Source organism: Rhinoderma darwinii, chromosome 5 (genome assembly GCF_050947455.1).
Source record: "Rhinoderma darwinii isolate aRhiDar2 chromosome 5, aRhiDar2.hap1, whole genome shotgun sequence".
NCBI classification, from domain to species: domain Eukaryota; kingdom Metazoa; phylum Chordata; class Amphibia; order Anura; family Rhinodermatidae; genus Rhinoderma; species Rhinoderma darwinii.
In genome coordinates, this window is record NC_134691.1 from 116,007,504 (window position 1) to 116,032,099 (window position 24,596).

Consider the following 24,596-nt stretch of genomic DNA (forward strand, 5'->3'; position numbering starts at 1 on the left):
GAACTTTACTCCAACAGAGTACAATATTTGGTACATAAGCTCGACGGTTTCACTATTTATAGCCCTATACTTGGCGGTTTCTGACTAGTGAGAACGGGACACTGTGTTGGCTGATGGTTCAGTCTCAAGTTAAACTTGTGGTGCAGGGGATGTTTGTTCTCATATGAAGTGCTGAGATGGCGATATGCCATTCAGCCTAGCAATACAAAGTCTTTTTGGTGGATTAATCACTTGGTAGCTTGCACCTACCTGGCAATCTCTCGCCCTGCCTGGCTATCTAACAGTGGCTCACGCCCTGCTCAGTAAATCCACCCACTTTGTACTCACTTCTTTCTCCCTCTCCTGCTTATCCCACATGCATCACTCTTTCTGTCTCTCTCCTCCATCACTTAGACATATTTATTAATAAAAAAACATAATTGTAATTGTCTTTATGTAAAAACTGTGTTTACTTTTCGAAATATAGCTTATGCATTCACTACACTTAGAAGCTGCATCTTTGCGCTTTCAGACACATCCGTCATCGGTAATAGGGTTATGGAAGGCATAAGAGGGACACAGTAAGCGCTGACAGCCGAGAAGTCAGTGCAGAGATGCAGCTTTTATGTATTTTGAATGCACAGAAGCTGCATCTCGAAAGGTAAACACAATTTGAATTAATAAAAGTAAATTACATATATTTTTTTTAGCAATACATATGTACATTTATTTAAAAAAAAAAAGAAAATAAATGCCCCCAAATGTTTACATAGACTTCAACCCCTTAAGGCAGGGGTGGGAACCTTTATTCTGCCAAGGACCATTTGGATATTTATAACATCATTGGCGGGCCATACAAAATTATCAACTTAAAAATTAGCCTGCTATATTTGGTCAACCATTTAATTAACTCGCCCCTATTGTGATGGCTGGAACTGTTTCTCTTTTGTCAGGCATGTGATGTTAGCTGGTATTGATGATGTTGCTACTGCGTCGGTCAGTCTGGAGCGCAGTCGACTCTTTACAATAGTACGTTTTGAAAAGAACTGCTCGCAGCAGTAAGTTGTTCCCACTTACTTAAAGGGATTTTCCCATCAGGGACATTTATGACGTATCTGTCATAAATGTCAGATAGATGCGGGTCCCACCTCTGGGACCCGCACCTATCTCTAGAACAGTGCCCCCTAAACCCCGTTCTACCTTTCTGTGTTCCGGCTGAAGCGTGTGACTTCCGACCATGAAGAAGAAAACAGTGTAGCTCGCTGAGCTACGTCATTTCCGTAACTCCCATAGTAGTGAATGGCAGTTACGGAAGCAGCGCAGCATGCGAGTTACACTTTTTCCGTAACTACCATTCAGTTCTATGGGATTTACGGAAACAGCGTAGCTCAGTAAGCTACGCTGTTTTCTTATTCACGGCCACAAGCTTCAGCCACAACACAAAGAGGTACGTAGAACGGGTTTTAGGCAGCCCCGTTCTAGAGATAGATCTGGGACCTGCACCTAACTGACATTTATGACATATTCTGTGGATATATCATAAATGTCCTTGATGGGAAAACCCAACCTCATTCCATGTACACTACAGCTAAATTTCTACATTTAGGCCTCAGCTAAGTTTAACATTTTTAGGGCAGGAGCAGGAGGAGGGCAGATGGAGCCAAGTACTGTCATTCACTACTACTGAATGAAGATGCGCCGGTTTGAGTGAGGAGGTCAGTGTGTGCCGGCCCGGGAGTGCACCAGTCCAGTCACCTGACCTGAGTCACCTGACTTCATGTCAGGTAACTCAGGTTGGGTGACTGGATTGGTCTAATTTCGGGTCGGCACGCACTGGCCTTACACAGACCGCCACCATACTTGGCTCCGTCCGCCCTCCTATTGCTCCTAAATGTGAGTAAGTAGGGCGGACAGAGCCAAGTAGGGAATGACATGGCGGCAGCGGCTGTCAGAGAGAGGTCGGTGCGTGCTGTGACAGGAGTGGACCAGTCCAGTCACCTGACCTTACGTCACTGAGCATATAAATAATTTCGGTGGAAGTGATGTATAGTAAGAAACAAGAACTTGGCACTCAAGTTTGCAGTGGAACAACAGAAATGTTTTATTTTGCAATCCACTTATAAAAGTTTTCGGCCTAATAAGGCCTTCATCAGATAATTCGGATTGCTCGGGAACAAGGTGTACAAAACAGGTGTACCTTGTTCCCGAGCAATCTGAATTATCCGACGAAGGCCTTATTAGGCCGAAAACGTTTATAAGTGGATTGCAAAATAAAACATTTCTATTGTTTCACTGCAAACTTGACTGCCGAGTTCTTGTTTCTTGATATTAAGGAGTGGAATCCTACTCGAGCATCACTACATACCAGAGAACCCGGTTTCGGTCCGAACATCGTGAAAAGTTTGGTTCGCAGCGAATCCCAACTTCACCGGGTTCGGCCGAACACGTTTTAACCGAACCCGGCTTATGAGTCACTGATTTTCCGGTACGCGACATCAGGAGATAGTCACTGTCCAGGGTGCTGAAAGAGTTAAGCGATCAGCAGTAACTGTTTCAGCACCCTGGACAGTGACTTCCGATCACAAGATACATCAACGTGTAAAAAAAAATAGAAGTTCCTACTTACCGATAACTCCGTGCTTCTTCCTCCAGTCCGACCTCCCGGGATGACGATTCAGTCCAAGTGACCGCTGCAGCCAATCACAGGCCGATCACAGGCTGCAGCCAATCACAGGCCAATCCCAGGCTGCAGCGGTCACATGGACTGCCGCGTCATCCAGGGAGGTCGGGCTGGATGCCGAAAGAGGGATCCGTTACCAAGGCAACGGTGACGCGTCCCTCTCTTGACGTCCAGCCCGACAACCCTGGATAACGCGACAGTCCATGTGACCGCTGCAGCATGTGATTGGCCTGTGATTGGCTGCAGCGGTCACATTAGCTGAAACGTCATCCAGGGATGTCGGGCCGGATGTCGAGAGGGACGCGCCACCAAGGCAACGGACTGGAGGAAGAAGCAGGAAGTTCTCGGTAAGTACGAACGTCTATTCTTTTTTTTTTTACAGTTTTACAGTTTTTAAAGAGTTACTGCCGATCAGTTAACTCTTTCAGCACCCTGGACAGTGACTATTTACTGACGTTGCCTAGCAACGCTGCCGTAATGCCGGGTGCACACATGTAGCCACCCGTCATTACTGGAGCTCACTACATGATTTATTATGGGCTTTCTTGAATTACAGGTTCGGTCCGAATCAAACTTTTTCAAGAAATTTGGCGAACCAGCCGAACAGAACTTATCATAAGTTCGCTCATCTCTAGTCACATGATATATCACGTGACCGCTGCATCCATAGTGTTTCCTATCTGTGCATGCATAGCATTAAACAAGCTATTAACAAGCATCTGCTGGAAGGAGACTCTAAAGACACATTGGTCACTTGATCCCTCAGTCCGGTCAAATGTGTGTTTTTCAAAGTGGCCAACTTCTTTAAACATCAGCTGAGAAGCCAGAGATTTATAATGTATAGTCAACTATGAAAATCAATTTACAATTTACATATAGAATGAATCTACAAAAAACAATAAGTAACTTTGTAAATAGATTGTACTACTTATTGTGCACTGGCCCTGACTAGTACAGAGCTGCAGTAAAAAATATTTAGACACATATGCTGAACGTGTAGCATCAGAGAATGAAACAGTATGCCATACAGTTGCATACATAGCTGGATCGCCCATTAGCTCTGCATACTTTTTTGTGTGGTATCCGTTGTATTGAAAAGCATTGACGACTACGCTTTTTAATACAGCAGAAAAAAAAGGTATACCCACACACATCGCCCAAATGTATGGCAAAAGAAGCCTATTTTAGGCTATGGACTCATTTGGCAGCAGCATTCCCGTATACATCAAATATACACCACAAACGTAATGTGAATATAGCTTAAGATGTTACTAGCAAGCTTGCTGATGGTTTACAATAGCAAAAAGAAGAATTGTGAATGCTGTTCTGGGCTACAATAAATTCTGCAGTGCTGTATAAAATTACTCAACCGACTTTCAATATTCTGATCATCTAATATAAATGAAAAAAGTACTTGCATACCTGAACTTTTATAGATATGACCAAGTGTAGTACAATTAAGATTTCTTTTATCATCACTTACAGCTACAATGTATGTATATACAATTTGAATAGAGACTAGTGCCCCAACTCCTTCTGCATGAAAAATAATCTTGCACAGACCGAGAAGTCCAGGAGCTCTTTTCTGAAGGGCTGCAAATAGGCATTGGCTTCTTGTGCCTAAGGGTATGTGCACACGTAGTGACCAAAAACGTCTGAAAATACGGAGCTATTTTCAAGGGAAAACAGCCCCTGATTTTCAGACGTTTTTTGAGCAACTCTAATTTTTCGCGCCGTTTTTCGCTGCGTTTTTTACGGCCGTTTTTGGAGCTCTTTTCATTGGAGTCTATGAGAAAACGGTTCCAAAAACGTCCCAAGAAGTGTCCTGCACGAGGCTGTAATTTTACGAGCCGTCTTTTGACAGCGACGCGTAAAATGACAGGTCATCGGCACAGTACATCGTAAAGCCCATTGAAAGTAATGGGCAGATGTTTGCCGATGTATTGGAGCCGTTTTTTCAGACGTAAATCGAGGCGTAAAACGCATCCATTACGTCTGAAAATAGGTCGTGTGAACCCAGCCTTACAGAGAATTCAGCCCTGTAGATTAGATCTACTGTATATATAGACTGTAAAATGATGTTGAAATTGTACATATGCACTTCAAAAATATGAAGAAGGGAATTCCCATTTTTGTGGGAATAAATATCTGGATTCCACTATTAAGGTTTTTCCAGTACAATAGGCAGAGAAAAAAAAAATCTTACGTTTTAATAGTGAATGCTTTAGCTTTGATAAGTTGCTCTCTAAGTTTTTCCATCAGCAATTCTTTTCTAGATTTCTGTTTGGTACTTGATATACTGCTACCCTTCTGACTGCTGTTTCTTGTGCTGGTGCTACCTGCAATATAAAAAGAATTTATAACTGTCTGACTTTTATCTTCGCAGATAACACAGGTGTTCAGACCCTTTGGTCATACAACAAAATGAAAAGAACATAATAAAAAAGGACACACAATAAGATATACTGTTACATTCACTTTTTTTTACAAAAATGATCCAATATCTTATGGATATCTTATGTTAGGGACTCGTAGGACCAACGCGTTTGTCTGGTTTGATGGACAAACTGCAAATCCCCTACTTTAACTCCTTAAGTACCAGGCCCTTTTTAGGTTCCAGGACAAGACAAATTTTTTCTATTCAGCATTCTGGATCGTATAACTTTTTTATTTTTGCATCGATGCAAGTGAATGAGGCCTTGTCTTATTATTCATACCATTTTGGGGTACATACACATTAAAATAGTCTTTTACTAATTGAATTTTGGGTGTGCAAGCAAAAAAACCCACACAATTCCTCCATGTGTTTTTTTACCCTGTTCATCTCCTGACTTAAAGGACAGGTATATATTTGAAAGTATAGGTTGTTACGCACATGATGACACAAAATATGTGGAGGTACCCTCCCTTACTTTATGGTATATGTATTTTATTAAATAAACTATTATTTTATTTTTTTTTTTAGTTTTGTGTGTTTTTTGTTTTATGTGCTCTTTATTTATTTATACAAAAATTGCATTTTTGTACTGACGGTAAAATCTTTTTCTTGTATATTTATTGGGGCCATTGATATAGTCCCTTGCCACAAGAAGGATGACACTAGGTAGGAAGAAGTATTGACTCTGCCCAGGCAGGCTCTTCCCCTCCCACAAACAAAACAAGAACATGTCCATGGTCCAGGAAAAAATAACCAAATATCCAGAAAAACAGGTTCAGGCCTGGAACAAACGAAAAAAAAAAATAAAAAATGGCGGGATCTGTGTCCCCCAATGAATAAAGAAAAATAAAAATCAAATTTTCTTGTTTATTTCATTTGGGGATACAGCACCATGGGATTTCCTATAGCAGTCCCAGATGGTGGGAAGAAAAAATAAAGTAAAAGTACAGCCATGCAACCTAACTAATGCACAGCTGCCTGCAGCACCGTGTAATCCAGACCTGCTTCATAGGAGGCCAAAGAATAGATCTGGTAACAGCCTTGCATACCTTTGCAACTGAAGCTTGATGTCTGACGCCCAGGAAATACCAACCTTGTAGAAAGGCAGAGACCCAAAGAGGATGAACCTTACCCTTGTATTGATAGGCTTCCGAGATTACCGACCGTATCCAACATGCAATGGTGGCCTTGGACGCTGCCGAGCCCTTGGTTGGCCCATTGAAAACAAAAAAAGAATCGGAGCACCGAAACAACTCCTTTGCAGCCAAATAGATGCAGACTGCTTTTACCATGTCAAGACAATGTCAAGACTGTTCCCTTGCATGAGGAAGCTAAGGGCAGAAAGTAGGGGGGACAATAGCTTTGTTGATATGTAGGGCCGAGATGACCTTTGGTTGGAAGGAAGGAACAGCTCAGAAAACCCCCTTATCCTTGTGGATGACCATAAAGGGGGACCTGCAGAATAGGGCAGCTGTATGGAAACCCTTCTGATGGAGATGACAGCTATCAGGAAGATCACCTTCTAGGAGAGTAAACACAGCTAAATATCCCACAAGGGTTCAAAGGGAGCAATCTGAAAAACCTCCAAAACGAAATTGAGACCTAGGGCTCCATGTGTTGTTTGAATGGAGGGACGGCATGAGCCATTCCTTGCAGGAAAGTCTTCACTTAAGAACGAAGAGCCAAGGCCTTCTGAAAAATGATAGACAGAACAGAAATCTGACTCTTAAGTGAAGATAATCCATGCCCCAAATCAAGAACTGATAGCAGGAAAAACAACAGTTAAGAACATGGCAGAACATACCATAGGATGGAAACTATGCAGTTCACATCAGACAATATAGGCCTACCAGGTACAAGGGTACATCTTGGTTGATTGCAGCTTTATGGCCTTCAATATCATCTTAATGACTAAACTTTGGGGCCTTAGAACCCCGGCTTCAACAGCCGAACCGTTAAATGCATCTGAGGTAAATGAGATGGGAAAGGAGGTCGGGACGGGGAGGAATGCGCCTAGATGCGTCCACGAGCAGATATGCTAGATTGTGGGAACGCCATCCCTCTTAAGCAGCCTGGGCAAGAGTGGAAGAGGAGGGGACAGATATAGGAGAGAAAACTCATCCCACAAAGTAAACAGGGCATCAAAAGCGATGGGATTCCTTGCTCTGGCACTTTGGAACTTTGTGTTTAAAAACTGACACGTAGCGAGCCACTATCCAAGCGTGATAGACGGCAAGGTCCCCCACCAGCACAACTCCTGATGAATCCAAGGGGGAAGGAGAATCAATTTGCTGAGTGAAGTTGGATACTTGTCCCAACGTGACATGATCGCTCTCTTGAGGGTCCTGGAGTGGAACTGGGAATATGGAACTGTCTCAAAAATTTAGACGCATGCAAAAGAGGGAGTGTTCCTGAGAAGAAGTGCCACTTCTGCCCGAAGGGTCCTGATCTTGGTCCTTCAGGAGATGGACTCTTGCTGATCTTGCATACTCAGAAACTTCATGTTCTGAGAAGAAACCAGGGAGGATTTCTCCTCGTTGATGAACCAGCCGAACTGAGTCAACATATCCAGAGTGATGTGGAGACTGTGTGGAAATTTTTTTATATGCACCATACGAAGTCTTTGGGTGTTCACAGGGTCATCACTTCAGTAACCTTGCACTTTTTAGTGGGGTTAATGGTACGCCACCTGCGGATGCTGAACAAACAGGTTAGGTGACCGGCGGTGAGGGAAATTCAGAGCAGAGAACTGCCTGGTTTTCCGGCACCCACAGGGGATTGACTAGGCTGAAAACAGGCTGACAACCCCATGCAGCTAAAGGAGAGAAAATAAATAAATTAAACTAAAATAAAAATATAAGCAGACCCAAAACTGATTAAGCCAGTGTCTGTGGGAGGAATATGGCCTGCCTGGGCAGAGCGAATACTTTTTCCTACCTAGTGTCATTCCTCTAGTTGCAAGGAGGTGTGGCCTATGCTGGAACTACAGATGTACCATACTTATGCCAGAAACTCGCATAAATTATTGCGCAAATCTACACCTGCTCATAGAACGCATAGATCTGCCTTTCTGTCGCACGGACAGCCAAAGATGTGCCAAATTTATTAAGACGTGTGCCCCTCTGAATATATTTAGCGCATTTCCCGTCGATATTAATCAGTTTAAGACCGGCGTTTAAAATGCCAGTCTTAATATATTCTCCCCATTTATTTATTTTTTGTCCTATATAGGAACCTTAACTTGACATTTTTTTTTTATTTTAAAGGGATTTTCCAGCCACCAAAAATTTATGGCCTATCCTCAGAATAGGCGATCAATAGCTTTCAGGACCCCTGCCGATCAGCTGTTTTAAAGGGGCTGCAGTGCTCGTATGAGCGCTGTTTCCCCTTCATTTCTTCTTGCTCACTGTGAGTCGTCGACAAGCATTTAGCGATGATTCACAGGTATTGCAGACTTTTCTCCCATTCAGTATCCCGCCTTCAAAACAACTGATCGGCGGGGGTCCCGAAAGTCGAACCCCGACCCATCAGCTATTGATGACCTATCCTAAGGATAGACCATCAGCTATTGATGGCCTATCCTGAGTATAGCCCATCAATTTTTTTAGTAGCTGGAAAACCCCTTTAACAACGTGCTGGAATACTCCTGCACGCCAGCATATTGGACATGTTGTAGCAATAAACACAACTCATATTATGACATAATACAAATATGCCCTAATAGTTATACACATGGGACAGCCCTGGGGACCTGTTTTCAGGTCCTGAGCAGTCTATGGTGATTCCGACCGGCGAATATGCCATTCCAATATGTTTGATCGCAGCTCTCAAAAGGTGAACTGCTGGAATTGGGGTTTTCTCTGAGCCAAGCAGTTGCAGCGGAGCAGGGCTATGTATTACATTCCTGATCCTGACGCAGGTCTCCCTGGTGCACTGGCTGTGCCTGTAGACTTGTCCTGTCAGCTGCTGACATTAACAAGTGTAAACCCTGCACTGAAGTTCCCTCTTTGCTGTATCTATGAATTAGTCTTTATGGTGGATTAATGAATCACGTTCACAGCTCCCCTGCAGCAAATGTGAAATTACATGACAGGTCAATGAGATCAACCCGTAAAGGAACTGCTAAATAATGTAATCTAAAAGAGTTGGGCTGGGGCAGATCCAGTTATGAATATTTACAAGCATCCATGTGGATTATAATGTAAATTATGGAAAATAACCTTCTCCATATATTTGTCATATAATGATTTGTGCAAAAACATAGATAAACAACAGTTAGGCTAAGTTCTCACAGTACCGTTAGTCTCCTGTTTAGGTCTCTTCTATCAGCGGAAGAGATGACCGAAAAACCCAAACGGAAAGCATCGCTTCTGTTTGAATTACCATTGATTTCAATGGTAATTCTTTTGTTTCAGTTGGATTCCGTTTGCCTCCATTCTCTAGGTTTCCGTTTCTTTCATGGAAGCAAAAGTGCAGTCTGCAGCACTTTTGCTTCTGTGAAAAAAAAACGGAAAACTAGCGGAACGGAGGCAAAAGCAATCCAACTGAAACAAAAGAATTACCATTCAAATCAATGGTAATTCAAACGGAAGCGATGCTTTCCGTTTGGATTTTCAGTCATCTCTTCCTCTGACGGAAGAGACCTAAACGTGTGAGCCTTAGATGACTCATAACTTTAATAGTTGAATGTTAAATATTGCACTGTGTTGGTTGACAATTACCTCTCTTTGATCTGTGTGAGGAGTAACTGGACCTGTGTGAAATTTGGGAGCCACTACTAGAACTCTTTCTTCTTATGACTGCCTTCTCCTCTGGGAAATGGACATGGATAGATTCTACAGATGCTGCAAGGTTAACTGATTTTAATGAGCCAACAGAATCTCTTCTTCCTGAGCCTTCTGATATGTCATCATCTGTGTCTTCTTCGTGGGTGGCATTATCACTCACATCATCCTCATCCCAAAGACCATGACACTAACAGAATAGAGGAACTCTTGTTATGTTCTAATAATGTTCGTAAACAATGTTATTGTATTCTAATAACCATGAGAAACACCAATTTAATCAGTACAACTAAGGACAACAACAGTTTGAAATTCCCAAACACAAATTCCATCACTTACCAAGGGTTATATTTTTAATTCTAGTCATTGTTTGGTATGTAGCGAAACATATTTATATCAAGGGTATGATTCTGCATGATATTCTCAATTATATATAGTGTCGTTTTGAACGTAGTAGAAACCGCAAACTGCTTAACTGAAACACAAGATGAGCTATAGCTTTCTGAAGATTTGGAACAATGTATTGAGACTGCTATTGTCTCCCTGTTATAAGTAATGATTTCTGCTTTGGTACTTCTTTTTAACAGACAGGCTGTAGGTTTTAGCTCGTGTTCTTTGCATAAGCTTAACTAAACATTTGGTTGTTGTTGGAGTAAGGAAATTTTCACACCCATACTGCAGCCATTTCGAGTTCAGCTACAATCGGTGTGGTGTTTAGACAGTTGATTTATCCTAAGGGTATGTGCACACGAGAAGTGGCTTTTACGTCTGAAAAGACAGACTGTTTTCTGGAGAAAACAGCTGCGTCGTTTCAGACGTAAAAGCTCCTCCTCGCATTATGCGAGGCGTCTTTGACGCTCGTAAATCTTGAGCTGTTCTTCATTGACTTCAATGAAGAATGGCTCAAATTACTTTGCAAAGAAGTGCCCTGCACTTCTTTGCCGAGGCAGTCATTTTACGCGTCGTCGTTTGACAGCTGTCAAACGACGACGCGTAAATGACAGGTCGTCTGCACAGTACGTCGGCAAACCTATTCAAATGAATGGGCAGATGTTTGCCGACGTATTGTAGCCCTATTTTCAGACGTAAAACGAGGCATAATACGCCTCGTTTACGTCTGAAAATAGGTCGTGTGAACCCAGCCTTACTGTTTCTGGGCCGGTATTGTAGCAATTATTATTTCACCGGGAAAAGATTCTTAGCTAAATAAACTCTGTATGTTATGCTAAGTTTTGTTTTATTTATTGTCAATCTAGTATTGCCTATAATTTTTTATTATTTAACTTGCTTTATCGTTAACTATTTGGTTTCTGCTGTTTTTTTTTACATGTACATTATGGTCACTGAAGAGTTCTGTGATCATTCTGTGACTTTTGGTGTACAATAGTGTAATGTACAGGACTGAAAGCTTTGAATATTTAAAACCAAAAATAAAACAGCATAATAAACTGCTCTAATAAGCCATTAAGAGGCAATCCTAAAAAAAACTGGCTGAACAAAGTTCTTGAGTTCTCTCTTAAACAGAAAAACCTTAACCCCTTCCTAACCACTTCACGTAATTATACGACAGCTAGCAGTGTGCCTGTCTGTAGAGTTGCTGTATATTTATGGTCCCCTTCCACTGGTCTGGGTGCCATCATCGGTACTGAATTGGTTCAGGTCCTGATAACAGCACCTGGAACAGAAGCTGTCAGTTACTGTCAGACCTGTACACCCTTAGGGTATGTTCACACACGCAGAACAAAATACGTCTGTAAAATACGGAGCTGTTTTCAAGGGAAAACAGCCTCTGATTTTCAGCCGTTTCTTAAGCATCAAACGTTTTTTTGATGCATTTTTTACGGACGTTTTTGGAGCTGTTTTTCTATTGAGGCAATGTAAAACGGCTACAAAAACGGCTCAAAACGTGACATGGACTTCTTTTTACCGGGCGTTTTTTCAAACGGCCGCGTAAAAAAACGCCCCGTTGGAACGAAACGCCGTTTTTGCCATTGAAATCAATGGGCAGATGTTTGGAGGCGTTCAGCTTCTGTTTTTTCAGCTGTTTCTCGGGGTGTTTTCGGCCCAAAAAACGGCTGAAAATAAGCTGTGCGAACATACCCTTATGCTGCTGGAATGCCACAATCGTCAGGTTCAAGCAGCACGACAACATCCAGGTCTGACAGTGAGGGTATGTTCACATGGCTTAATTTCAGCCGTTTTTTTGGGCCGTAAACCCCCCGAAAAACGGCTGAAAAAATGGTAGCTGAACACCTCCAATCATCTGCCCATTGACTTCAATGGGAAAAACTGCATTTTGTACTGACGGGGAATATTTTTATGTGGCCACGTAAAAAAAAACTCCCCGTAAAAAGAAGTGCATGTCACTTCTTGAGTCGTTTTTGGAGCCGTTTTTCATTGTGTCAATAGAAAAACAGATCCAAAAACATTTGATGCTTAAAAAACGGCTGAAATCAGAGGCTGTTTTCCCTTGAAAACCGCTACGTATTTTACAGTTTTTCGTTTTGCATGTGAACATACCCTTTCCCATAAGTTTTAGTAAGCCAAAAGTGGGAGTGGATCCTTCACAGAGAAAAAGCATAAAGGAACGTTTTTTAACTCTTCCTGGTTTTGCATTCACTGCTGGTTTTGGATTCCAAATACGGAAGCAAATACTGACTAAAATACTGCTAAGTGAAAGTGGCCATAGAATACAGCGTTCCAAAAAGCAGAATTTTGCTCCGGGCATTAAGGCCTCAAACACACCTGGGTCCTGAATGGGTAAAATGAGTTTGTTTGAGATTAGAAAGCCCCTATAATATTTGTACTTTTTGGAGAGGACTTATGTAATATAAGAGCTCTGTGCAACTCCTTTAAGGCTTGATTTACGCACTGCATTTACCCACGTTTTCCGTGGCGTTTCTCGTCGCATATTTTTTTGCAGTTTTTTTGCTTTCAAAAACGGTGCAGCCAGATGTTTCTTCAAAGTCTATAGTAAAAGTTTGCAAAGTCTTCATACGCAGCACTTTGTTTTTTTGTAATTTTTGGAAAGATTTTGGGATCAGTGTCATTTTTTCCATAAGCTTCTTTATAGGACTTCGTAGACGACGGGAATATGCTTGTAAAAAATTTAAAAAAATAAAAAATGGCACCAAAAATGCATTAAACATCATTAAAAACGCTTGAAACACATGCCGCTTATTACATGACATTTAAAATGCTGAAAAAAAGTGTATAGTCTCGTTCACACACTACGTTTCTAGTGCCGTTTTTGGTGGCTTTTTTATGTGGTGTCATTTTGTACATGCTTTTTTTTTGCTTTTTTTAAAGTCCCATAGTAAAGCCTATGGGAAAAACTCCTGAAAAAATGCCATACCCAGAGCATGCTGCATTTGGAAAAAATGCTACCGAGCACAGTGTAATAATGATAATATATCATAATGAAAAAAACATTTAGTTAAATATTTCATACCTTTAAAATAGATCTATGAAAAAATAAAGCAAGGAGTTGAACCAAGTCATAGTGTACATATCCTTCTTTTTTCTCCACACCAATTATATTAGGAACATGGTAAGGTTTGTCTTTGTACAACTCCAAATTGATGTTCCATGGGAAAAATCCAAATTGGAAGAAATACTTGATAACGATTGTTACCTATCCCAAAAAGATAATTTAAAATGGTAAAATCACAATTAAATTGAATGTTTATGTAGATTTACACCTATAACACAGACAAAAGATCTTCCAAATCTTTTGGATTTAAACTTAAGTTTTGGGCCATTCAAGCTTGAACTCTTGTCCAAATCACTATTGTGGAACACACTTAACCCCTTCCCTTTTCGGCCACTTTTGACCTTCAGGACAGAGCCTCATTTTTCAAATCTGACATGTTTCACTTTATGTGGTAATAACTTCAGAATGCTCTTTCCTATCTAAGCGATTCTGAGGTTGTTTTCTTGTGACACATTGGAATTTAAGTTACTGGCAAAATTTGCTTAATACATTCAGTATTTAATTGTGAAAAACACCAAAATTTAGCGAAAAAATTGCAAAAATTTGCATTTTTCTAAATTTAAATGTATCTGCTTGTAAGACAGACAGTAATACCACACAAAATTGTTGCTAATTAACATCCCCATATGTCTACTTTAGATTGGCATCGTGTTTTGAACATCCTTTTATTTTTATAGGATATTACAAGGCTTAGAACTTTAGCAGCAATTTCTCACATTTTCAAGAAAATTTCAAAAGGCTATTTTTACAGGGGCCAGTTCAGTTGTGAAGCAGCTTTTAGGGCCTTATATTTTAGAAACCGCCAATAAGTCACCCCATTTTAAAAACTTCACCCCGCAAAGTATTCAAAACAGCAATCAGAAAGTTTCTTGACCCTTTAAATGTTTCATAGGAATTAACGCAAAATAGAGGTGAAATTGACAAATTTCATTTATTTTTTTGCAGAAATAAATTTTTCATCTATTTTTTTTTGTAGCACAGAAACTTTTACCAAAGAAATGCAACTCAATATCTATTGCCCAGATTCTGCAGTTTTTAGAAATATCCTACTGTGCTAATGGACTGAAGCACAAGCCTCAGAAGCAAAGGAGCACCTAGAGGATTTTGGGGCCCTCTTTTTATTAGAAAATATTTTAGGCTCCATGTCAGGTTTGAAGGGCTCTTGCGGTGCCAAAACAGTGGAAATCCCCCAAAAGTGACCCCATTTTGGAAACTACACCCCTTGAGGAAATTATCTAGTGGTATAGTGAGCATTTTGACCCTGCAGGTTTTTTGCAGAAATTATTGGAAGTAGGCAGTGAAAATGAAAATCTACATTCTTTCAAAGAAAATGTAGGTTTAGCTATTTTTTTCTAATTTCCACAAGGACTAAAGGAGAAAAAGCACAACAACATTTGTAAATAAATTTCTCCCGAATAAAACAATACCCCACATGTGGTCATAAACGGATATTTGGACACACGGCAGGGCTTAGAAGGGAAAGAGCGCCATTTGGCTTTTGAAGCTCAAATTTAGCAGGAATGGTTTGTGGAGCCATGTCGCATTTGCAAGCCCCCGAGGGACCAAAACTGTGAAAACGCCAAAAAAGTGACTCAATATAGGAAACTACACCCTTTGAAGAATCCATCTAGGGGTGTAGTGAGTATTTTTACCCCACAGGGGTTTCATAGATTTTATTAGAATTGGGCAGTGAAGATAAAAACAATCCTTTTTTTTTAATAAGACGTAGCTTTAGCTCAAAATTTTTTATTTTCTCAATAAATAAAGGAAAAAAAGAACCCCGACATTTGTAAAGCAACTTCTCTGGAGTATGGAAATACCCCATATGTGGTCATAAACTGCTGTTTGAGAACATGGCAAGTATCAGAAGGGAAGGAGCGCCATTTGGCTTTTGGAGTACAGATTTTGCTAGATTGGTTTCTCTGCACCATGTCGCGTTTGCAAAGCCCCTAAGGTACCATTACAGTGGAAACTCCCCAAAAGTTACTCCATTCACAAAACTACACCCCTTGAAGAATTCATCTAGGGGTGTAGTGAGCATTTTGACCCCACAGGTGTTTCATAGATTTTATTTGAATTGGGCAGTGAAAAGAAAAAAAATCATTTTTCTTTAATAAGACATAGTTTTAGCTCAAAAGTTTTCATTTTCTCAACAAATAAAGGAAAAAAAGAACCCCAACTCTTGTAAAGCAATTTCTCACGAGTACGGCAATACCCCATACGTGGTCAAAAAGAGAGTGCATCAGGGTATACCTACAAATTTAGGATATATGATATATGAAAGGAAGGACACCAGTATTCAGCCTCCAGAATGCCCCCCCTTACTGGGAGTTAATGCAAAAATTGTGTGGGATTTGGTGCACCCACTGCTGGACCAGGGTTACCACTTCTACCTGGATAATTTTTATACGAGCGTCCCACTCTTCAAGTGCCTCATTTCCAGAAGTACTGCAGCATGCGACACTGCTAGAAGAAATCTGAGAGGCCTCCCTAATACTCTGCTTGGGCAAACAAGAAGGGGTGAGAGCAGGGCACATTCTAGCAGCAACATATTGTGTGTCAAGTACAAGGACAAGAGAGATGTCCTTGTATTGACAACAATTCTTTGCCCACACCAGTACCCATGTACCTGCACGAGGTACCAGTACAGAGACCCCCAAACCGGACTGCATCCTGGACTACAATAGGTACATGGGAGGGGTGGACTTGTCAGATCAAGTCCTGAAGCCCTACAGCGCCATGCGGTGTGGTATAAGAAGCTGGCCGTGCACATCATACAGATGGCATTGTACAATGCGTACGTGCTACGTCGATGTGCAGGCCAGAGGGGAACTTATCTGGAATTTCAAGGGGTGGTTATCAAGAAACTAATTTTTAGGTACCAAGAAGGGGGGCACCCAGTACTTCTGGAAGCGAGGCCACACGCATCGTACCAGGGCAACACTTTCCAGGAGAAGTTCCCCAAACTGGCAAGAAAGGAAAAAGTCAAAAGAGTTACAAAGTCTGCTATAAGAGGGGGATAAGGGAGGACACAATATATCAATGTGATACGTGTCCCGAAAAACTAAGGCTCTGTATGAAAGAGTGTTTTAAAATGTATCATACATCCCTTGATTTTTAATCTACCCCAGTTTTTCTTACCCTAATGCACAGCTTATCCCCCCTCGTCTTTCCCTTCTGAGCCCTGCTGCGTGCCCAGGCAGCTGATAACAGCTACATTGAGGTTATTGCCATACCCGTGAGAACCCACATTACAGTTCGTGGGGTGTATGTCTCCAGTCAAAATGCTCACTACACCTCTAGATGAATGTCTTAAGGGTATAGTTTTTATAACGGGGTCACTTCTTGGGGGTTTTAAACTGTACTGGTACCTCAGGGGCTTCTACATACATGACTTCGCACCAGAAAATCCCCAGTTGGCCAAATTGTGGTCCCTTCGTTCTGAGCCCTCTCATGGGCCCAAACGGCAGTTTATCACCACAAATGGGGTATTGCCGCACTCAGGACTAATTGGGCAACAAAATGGGGTATTTTATTTCTTGTGAAAATAAGAAATTTTCAGCCAAAACGACATATTATTGGAAAAAAATAATTTTGTTTGAATTCCCAGCCCAATTCAAATAAGTTATGTGAAAAAACTATGGGGTCAAAATGGTCACGACACCAATAAATTAATTCCTTGACCTCCCATGGGCCCAAACTGAAGTTTATTGCCACAAATGGGGTATTGCTGCACTCAGGAGAAATTGGGCAACAAAATGGGGTATTTTGTTCCCTGTGAAAATAAGACATTTTGATGAAAAATGACATCTTATTGGAAAAAATTTCATTTTTTGAATTTCACAGCCCAATTCAAATACGTGCTGTGTAAAAACTATGGGGTCAAAATGGTAACAACAATGATAAATTAATTCCTTGAGGGGTGTAGTTTCCGAAATGGGGTCACGTTAGGGGATTCATACTGTTTTGGCACCTCAACACCTCTTCAAACCTGGCATGCTGCCTAAAATATATTCTAATAAAAAAGAGGCCTCAAAATGTACTAGGTCCTTCTTTGCTTCTGGGGCTTGTGTTTTAGTCCACGAGCGCACTAGAGACACATGTGGGATATTTCTAAAAACGGCAGAATCTGGACAATACATATTTAGTAGTGTTTCTCTGGTAAAACCTTTTAATACAATTGAAATTCAGCAAGAAAAATTTAATTTGCAAATTTCACCTCTACTTTGGTTTAATTTCTGTGAAATGCCTGAAGGGTTAAATAAACTTTCTAAATGCTTTTTTTAATACTTTGAGGGGTCTAGTTTTCAAAATGGGGTGTTTTATGGGGGTTTCTAATACATAGGCCCCTCAAAGCCACTTTGGAACCGAACAGGTACCTTAAAAAAAAGGCTTTTGAAATTTTCTTAAAACTATGAGAAATTGCTGTTTATGTTCTAAGCCTTGTAACGTCAAAGAAAAATAAAAGAATGTTCAAAAAATGATGCTAATCTAAAGTAAACATATGGGAAATGTGAACTAGTAACTATTTTGGGTGGCATAACCATCTGTTTTACAAGCAGATGCATTTAAATTCTGAAAAATTCTATTTTTTATAAATTTTCTCTAAATTTTGCAATTTTTCAACAATAAACACTGAATATATCGTCCAAATTTTACCACTAACATAAAGCCCAATGTGTCACGAGAAAAAAATCTCAGAATCGCTTGGATAGGTTTAAGCATTCCGACGTTATTACCACATAAAGTGAAATATGTCAGATTTGAAAAATGGGCTCTGAGCATTAAGGCCCAAACTAGGCTGCGTCCTTAAGGGGTTAAGGTATACCTAGAGAACAGTTTTCTCTGCAACAGCCTCTGGAAATAAATTGCCTCTGGAAATATGCACATCGTTTTGACTATACCATTCACATGAGCATTTGAGTAGTTTACTGTCTAATTGAGAATAACATGTATGAGAATGTGGAATGTTTACTTACCTCTGTATATACAATGGCGGCCATCCAAAACCGTTTACTGGGGCGTGGTACAGACAGCATGGCCCACAAGAATATAAGAATTGGCAGAACCAATGTTATTGTGGAAGCAGAGATCATATGGTTGAGGATAATCACAAAATAGCAAACCATTTCTGATCGGGCCACTAAGGTATTGTAAAGTGCATAAATAAGTTGCAGCAAGCGTGGCTGCTTAGCATAAAATTTTTCTGAATCTTCTAGCTCTTCATCTTGAAACATCCTGGCAAGTAGAAAGTATTGGTAAGGAAAGCATGGGTATTTCATAAAACAGACAATTTAATGTATTACTGCACAATAAGAAAAAACAACAACTCAACTATTCTGCCTGTAGATGGATCACTGGGATGCCTTTACTTTAGTTATATAATAGTGTGGTCCTATATATAAATAAATATATGTGTATGTATGTATATATATATATATATATATATATATATATATATATATATATATATATTTATATATAAATATATATATATTTTTTTTATTTTTTTTTTAAAGTCCCCACAATACAGCAGCACCAGCAATAGGAGGAGGATGCACGCCCCAGGGACTTGACCGTCGTCCCTTATGGATACAGCAATTCAAAAAACAGGCAGCACTCCAGACATCAAGTGAAAAAGAGCTAGTTCATTAGACCATGTGCAACGTTTCGGCTCCACACTAGGGCCTTTCTCAAGTATCTTGAGAAATGCTCAAGCGTAGAGCCGAAACGTTGCTCATGGGCTAATAAACTAGCACTTTTTCACTTGGTCTGTTTTTTGAATTGATATATATATATATATACACACACACAAATATTTTTAATGTCCACTATATCATGAATTAAACTGATAAGTTGTCATGAGCAACAGTCCTGTATTTTACCAGTCCTTTATTTTGTAGTTAGAGAAAAGGTAATAGAAAACAAAAACACTAACTTGTTTATAAGTAGTTCACTTGCAGTCAATTCATGTGTAAGAGCAGGCAAAATAGAATCATGTAGCTTGTCAATGTGGCTGTCATCTGGACTTAGGACCATCAGATTATTATCAACAGATTCATCATGGGAAGCAAATGACAGCTGCTCAAAGCTGACAGCTTTGCTGTAAGATGGTGGAAGATCCCCATCAGCAGTGGCATAAAGAGGCAACTCTGTATCAGGTGTATAGCTAGATCCCTCTAGGTCAACACAATAGTCTTCATCTGCTGTATCTAATCTTGAGGTTGGACTTTTGCCATCTTCTTCTTGCTCATCCTCCACTTCTTCTATAGTTTCAGTTGTCCCTTGCCTTGAGTAGACCATGGTACACTGTGTCGGTTCACTATTAAATAAAGACAAGCTGTTAATTTTAAAACAAGACTTATTGATGCAACGTTATAAATCAGAATAAAAAAAATAGGACATTTTACTAATTATAGCTTACTCCTAATTGTAATGCAGCTTTTGTATGTTTTTTTTTCAAAATTAGAATTCCAATTAATGTAATTTGCTTACACTTCAACAGAGAATTTTAGGTAGCATGACATGTTTCTTTTTAAAACATGACTATTTGCATTGCAGGATATGTTTGTACTGTTACAAGTTAAATGCCTTTTCAGCTACTTTCCTGAAGGTAATTGCAAAATGCTTAAATAGCAATTTTCGAATATAATGTTATTTACAAAGACATTCCTTGTGCAAGTAGGATTTATGATCATCTACAGCTTGTGTTTCTCTGCAATAACTCTCACTCATCCCCAATAGGCTAGCCTTACATTTAGGCAGCATTATTTACACTGCAGACTGGTTAGTGCTTTAGAATCTCCCCTGAAGTTAAAGGTGGTTTTTACAGTAATAATATTATATTAGCAAATAACCATTTAAGTATTGGGTTATTATGTAAGCATAATAGCTGCAAAGGTGCAGTTAAAATCTGCTATAGCCCACATCTGTTATGGGGTTTAGTAGGTAAAGAGGGACCATATTTTCTATTAAAGCAGCCTCAGAGGTGAGGAGCAGTTAGTGATAATTGTGGATGATGAAGGGAAGTAATAAATTTAATGTTTTAATAGGTAGAAGGGAAAGGTGGTCCATAATGGAACGTAAATCCCAGTTTGGGGGGTGTGTCCCTACTTAGCACCTTGATAATGCCGGGCAGCCTGATTAATCTAATAGTATGGACGTGACTTATAGGATGCAAGCCGGAATGGTGCACTACACGTAACTGTGTCACTGGCATGCTCATGTAAGCTTTATCTGTGTGCAGTGATAATACTAATCACCTACCGCCATCATAAATAGTAGGTTTGAGAATGGTCGTTCAGTATTTTGCACTTGTGTAACCTTCCTCCATGTAGCATTGTGGTTTTTCTGCATTTTGTGATTTTTTTTCCCTACTTAGGCCCCCTGCACATGGCCGTAATCCCGGTCCGTGATTACGGCTAAGGTCGGTCGCGGGCAGTCACCTGCATTTGCGGACCGTGGTGCCATTATAAAGTATGGCAGCACGGTCCGTAAAATCAAAAAATAAGATATGTCCTATTTTTTTGCGGATGCTTTCTACGGCCCGGATTCCTTCCCATAAATATACAGGAAGGTGTCTGTGGGCAATAGAAATGAATGGGTATGTACTTTGATCTGCAATTACGGTCCGTAATTGCGGGGCAAAATTAAAGCCGTGTGCATGGGGCCTTCGTCTGACAGTGTCCAATCAGGGCTGACAGTGTCAGACTGTGTAGGAACACACTTTTTTGACAAGGGTAATGGTAATACCCAGTTGTCAATTTTTTCATAGACTTCCAGTAGGAATAACAAAAGGACAGGCCAGCGCAGAGTTCTAAGAAAAGATTATCTAGAATGGTTATTTCATGGGAAACACGAGTATTTACTAAAACATTCATGTCAGAAATGCTGACAGGTCATCTTTAAAAGTTAAGCAGAAATAATGCTGTTTAAACTTCATGTACTATCCCACCAATATAATTCTAAAATGTATAATTTTATAAAATGTAAACAGTTGATTATACTCATCATTTAGTCTATAATTAAAAGTGTAGTCTATATTATAATATTTTATCTTGGATATGTGGTTTAATCTAGGTGGTTGCTCATTTTACACAGCCCCAGTATTGGACAATAGCAGAAGTCATTTTATCAATGTGTTAAACACAAAGTAAGTGAAAGTACACCCTCCATCTAGTAGAGGTAGAATTCCCCTATGAAATTTGCTACAATTAAATCGAAGAATGCAAAATGTTTTCTATTAATATCCTGGATATATGCTATAACCCACAATTAGAAATAAGGAATCTCCAAAAAAGACAACTACATTACACAATATGGCCCAATGCAAATTGGTTCAACACTGGCAAAGCACATCAACCAAACATGTGGTTTAAATGCACAAAGTCCACAGTATGGATAAAAACTGCAAACAGGTTGCAGAGTTTTAGCACATTGTTTGCACCAAAATGCAATGCTGGTACAATATATTTTATTGCAGTTTTACTTTGGCTTCATGCAACATAACGGTAGAATACAACCTAGATTAAAACAAATGTTGGCATGCAACAATATGGCTAGAGACTGAAGAATGAGTGAATAAGGCATGCATGGATAAAGCACCTTGATGCTACACTGCCACTGTCAGCAGAGGAAGAGGACATGTCCATGCTGTACATTTTACGAAGCCTAGGTCTGGCGCGCTCACTTGTTTTTGGTACAGTATCTGGTCCATCTAAATCATCAAGTGTGGACTGCCTTGAGAACAGCATGGTTGCTTCAGTGTTGCAGCTAGCGGCACAAACAGTCACAGAGACAATCAAAAAGTAAAAAGCAAGCAAAATATTTAACAGATAAACACTATTGTGAGAATTTATGCAACTAAACATCAAGCACAAACAAGCATTTATGAGGACACGTGACTTATGAATGGATTAACACTGAAAATACTAAAGATTCCAAGGATAGATAAATAAATATATGGATAACTGATGTATAAATTAACACTATTCATTTACAATTTCAAAACTAACAGAAAAACTTTCCTTGTTGCCCATGGCAAACCAATAACAGTGCAGCTTTAATTTTTCCAAAGTTGTTTAAAGGGGATCTGTCAACTCTCCTTACAAGTTTAACTTTGTAAATACTGGTATTCCTCATGAAATAATTCTGGAACATATTTTTTCAGAACTCTGAATTGTGCTATTCCTCTGTTAGGGTATGTTCACACGGCCAAATTTCAGACGTATACGAGGCGTATTTTGCCTCGTTTTACGTCTGGAAATACGTCTCAAATACGTCGTCAAACATCTGCCCATTAGTTTCTATGGGTAGAACGCTGTATTGTCCACACGACGCGTAATTTTACGCGTCGTACGGCAATTACGACGCGTAAAATTACGCCTCGTAAAAAGAAGTGCAGGACACTTCTTTGGACGTTTTTGGAGCTGTTTTCTTATAGACTCCAATGAAAACAGCTCCAAAAACGGACGTAAAAAACGCAGCGAAAACGGCGTGAAAACGCCGCGAAAAATGCGAGTTGGTAAAAAAACGACTGAAAAGCAGGGTCTGTTTTCCCTTGAAAACAGCTCTGGATTTTCAGACGTTTTTGTTGACTACGTGTGAACATACCCCTATTCCTTCTAGAAACTTATGAATAAATTGACAACTAAGTGTTATCATGTCCCTTGTCAAAGTGGTGTGTCCCTACACTGTTTAGTCTTTTGCCACTAATTGGACATTGTCAGACTGTGTAGAGATCCACCCCTAACTCATAACACCCACTTGGCAATTTAGTCATACATTTCTAACAGGAATAACAGAGGAACAGCACAACGTAGAGTTCTAAGAAAAGATGCTCCAGAATAGTTATTTTAATTAATACAATGATTAACTAAAACAGACATGTCAGGAGGGGTGACAGGTCTTTTAAAAGTAACGAAAGCTGAACTCTGACTGTTTGCTTTGGGCCACAAGGCCTGTTTTTTCTGTTAAATACTTTTTACAAATGAGGTCTATTGTGTTTTTTGTGTTATAACCACAATATAATTAAATGTGTCCACTTGATTGAATAAAAAAAGTTTTGAGGTTCACCAATACAATGGTAACATAAACCATTATCAAATTGTTCTACTTTTATCGGGCCTACACATTATTTTGTAAATCATACTGTATGTTAATTTACCCAAAAATATAGTCTTTAAGGGTATATCCACTTTTTTCTGCGCCAATGCCTATGAAAAAAATGGAACAACTGCAAAAGTCTTCGTTAAAATTCTACTACTTTTGTGTCTACAATTACTATTCACCCATGCATACCTATGTGTCTCCATGGTTGCAGATTATAAGCAAACCCAGTGCAGTGGACAGATGAACGGGAATTTGTTTGTAGTGTGTAATAAGGGAGACACATAGGTTTGTATAGGGGCTATAGACACAAAATAGTAGGAGATTTTTATTAAAGGATAGTAGACAATTAGTCCGGCTCACAATGCAGTTAAAATCGATACTGCTTTATTGATACAAAATAAAGCAGTGCTCTTCACCTGGGATTTTTTATTTTATTTACTTGTTTTAAATTTTGTATCAATAAACCAGTATCTATTTTAACTGCATTGTGTGCCGGACTACTTGTCTACTATTCTGGCTTCCCACCTACCTCCGACGTAGGTTCTATGTCCGAAGCACCGATTAGAAACGGACGTGGTATCAGGATTTCCATATGTGGTAAGCGGATCAATTTTTTCTCTTGTTACATTTCATTTTTAATAAATACTATTTTCAAAGTATCTTTACTTTTTATTCTAGATACATTGAAGCAATAGAAAAAAGGTGGACACACTTTTTAATTTAGAAAAAAACGTATCTGATTGCATTAACCAAAATTGCAGTTCTGGATTATAATACAGGTTTTAACTCGAGACCAGTTCAAGATAAGTAATGCAGTGTAATTAGAAAGATATAAAACTTTTTATTTTTTATTACATCTACATATAAACTGTGAAATGGTGAACAATTAACGTCTTGGTTAACTTGCCCATGCCATCCCAAATCATAGTATGGATTTCAAATAATAAGCATTCATATCGTCTTTATTTTCCATTCTACCGAAGCATAAAAATCAACATATCCCAACTTTACAATACAAAATTATCTCACAAAAAGCTTAAAACTTTAGGGCACATCCCACTCTCATTCAACATTGGAATAAATTGCACAGGATATTTATGTGTATGTATTACT

At 39.6% G+C, this 24,596-nt stretch overlaps 1 protein-coding gene across 1 annotated transcript in view; it reads right to left on the bottom strand.

Moving 5' to 3' along the window:
• PIEZO2 (piezo type mechanosensitive ion channel component 2) overlaps positions 1 to 24,596 on the bottom strand; it is a 415,657-nt gene that overhangs the window by 29,281 nt on the left and 361,780 nt on the right. Inside the window, exons 39-44 of the mRNA XM_075828141.1 lie at positions 21,978 to 22,145; positions 19,312 to 19,695; positions 18,353 to 18,611; positions 13,332 to 13,514; positions 9,818 to 10,070; positions 4,866 to 4,998 (exon numbers count right to left, since the gene is read on the bottom strand). Coding sequence (XP_075684256.1) covers positions 4,866 to 4,998; positions 9,818 to 10,070; positions 13,332 to 13,514; positions 18,353 to 18,611; positions 19,312 to 19,695; positions 21,978 to 22,145 — 1,380 coding nt within the window. The remainder of the gene's footprint in view (positions 1 to 4,865; positions 4,999 to 9,817; positions 10,071 to 13,331; positions 13,515 to 18,352; positions 18,612 to 19,311; positions 19,696 to 21,977; positions 22,146 to 24,596) is intronic.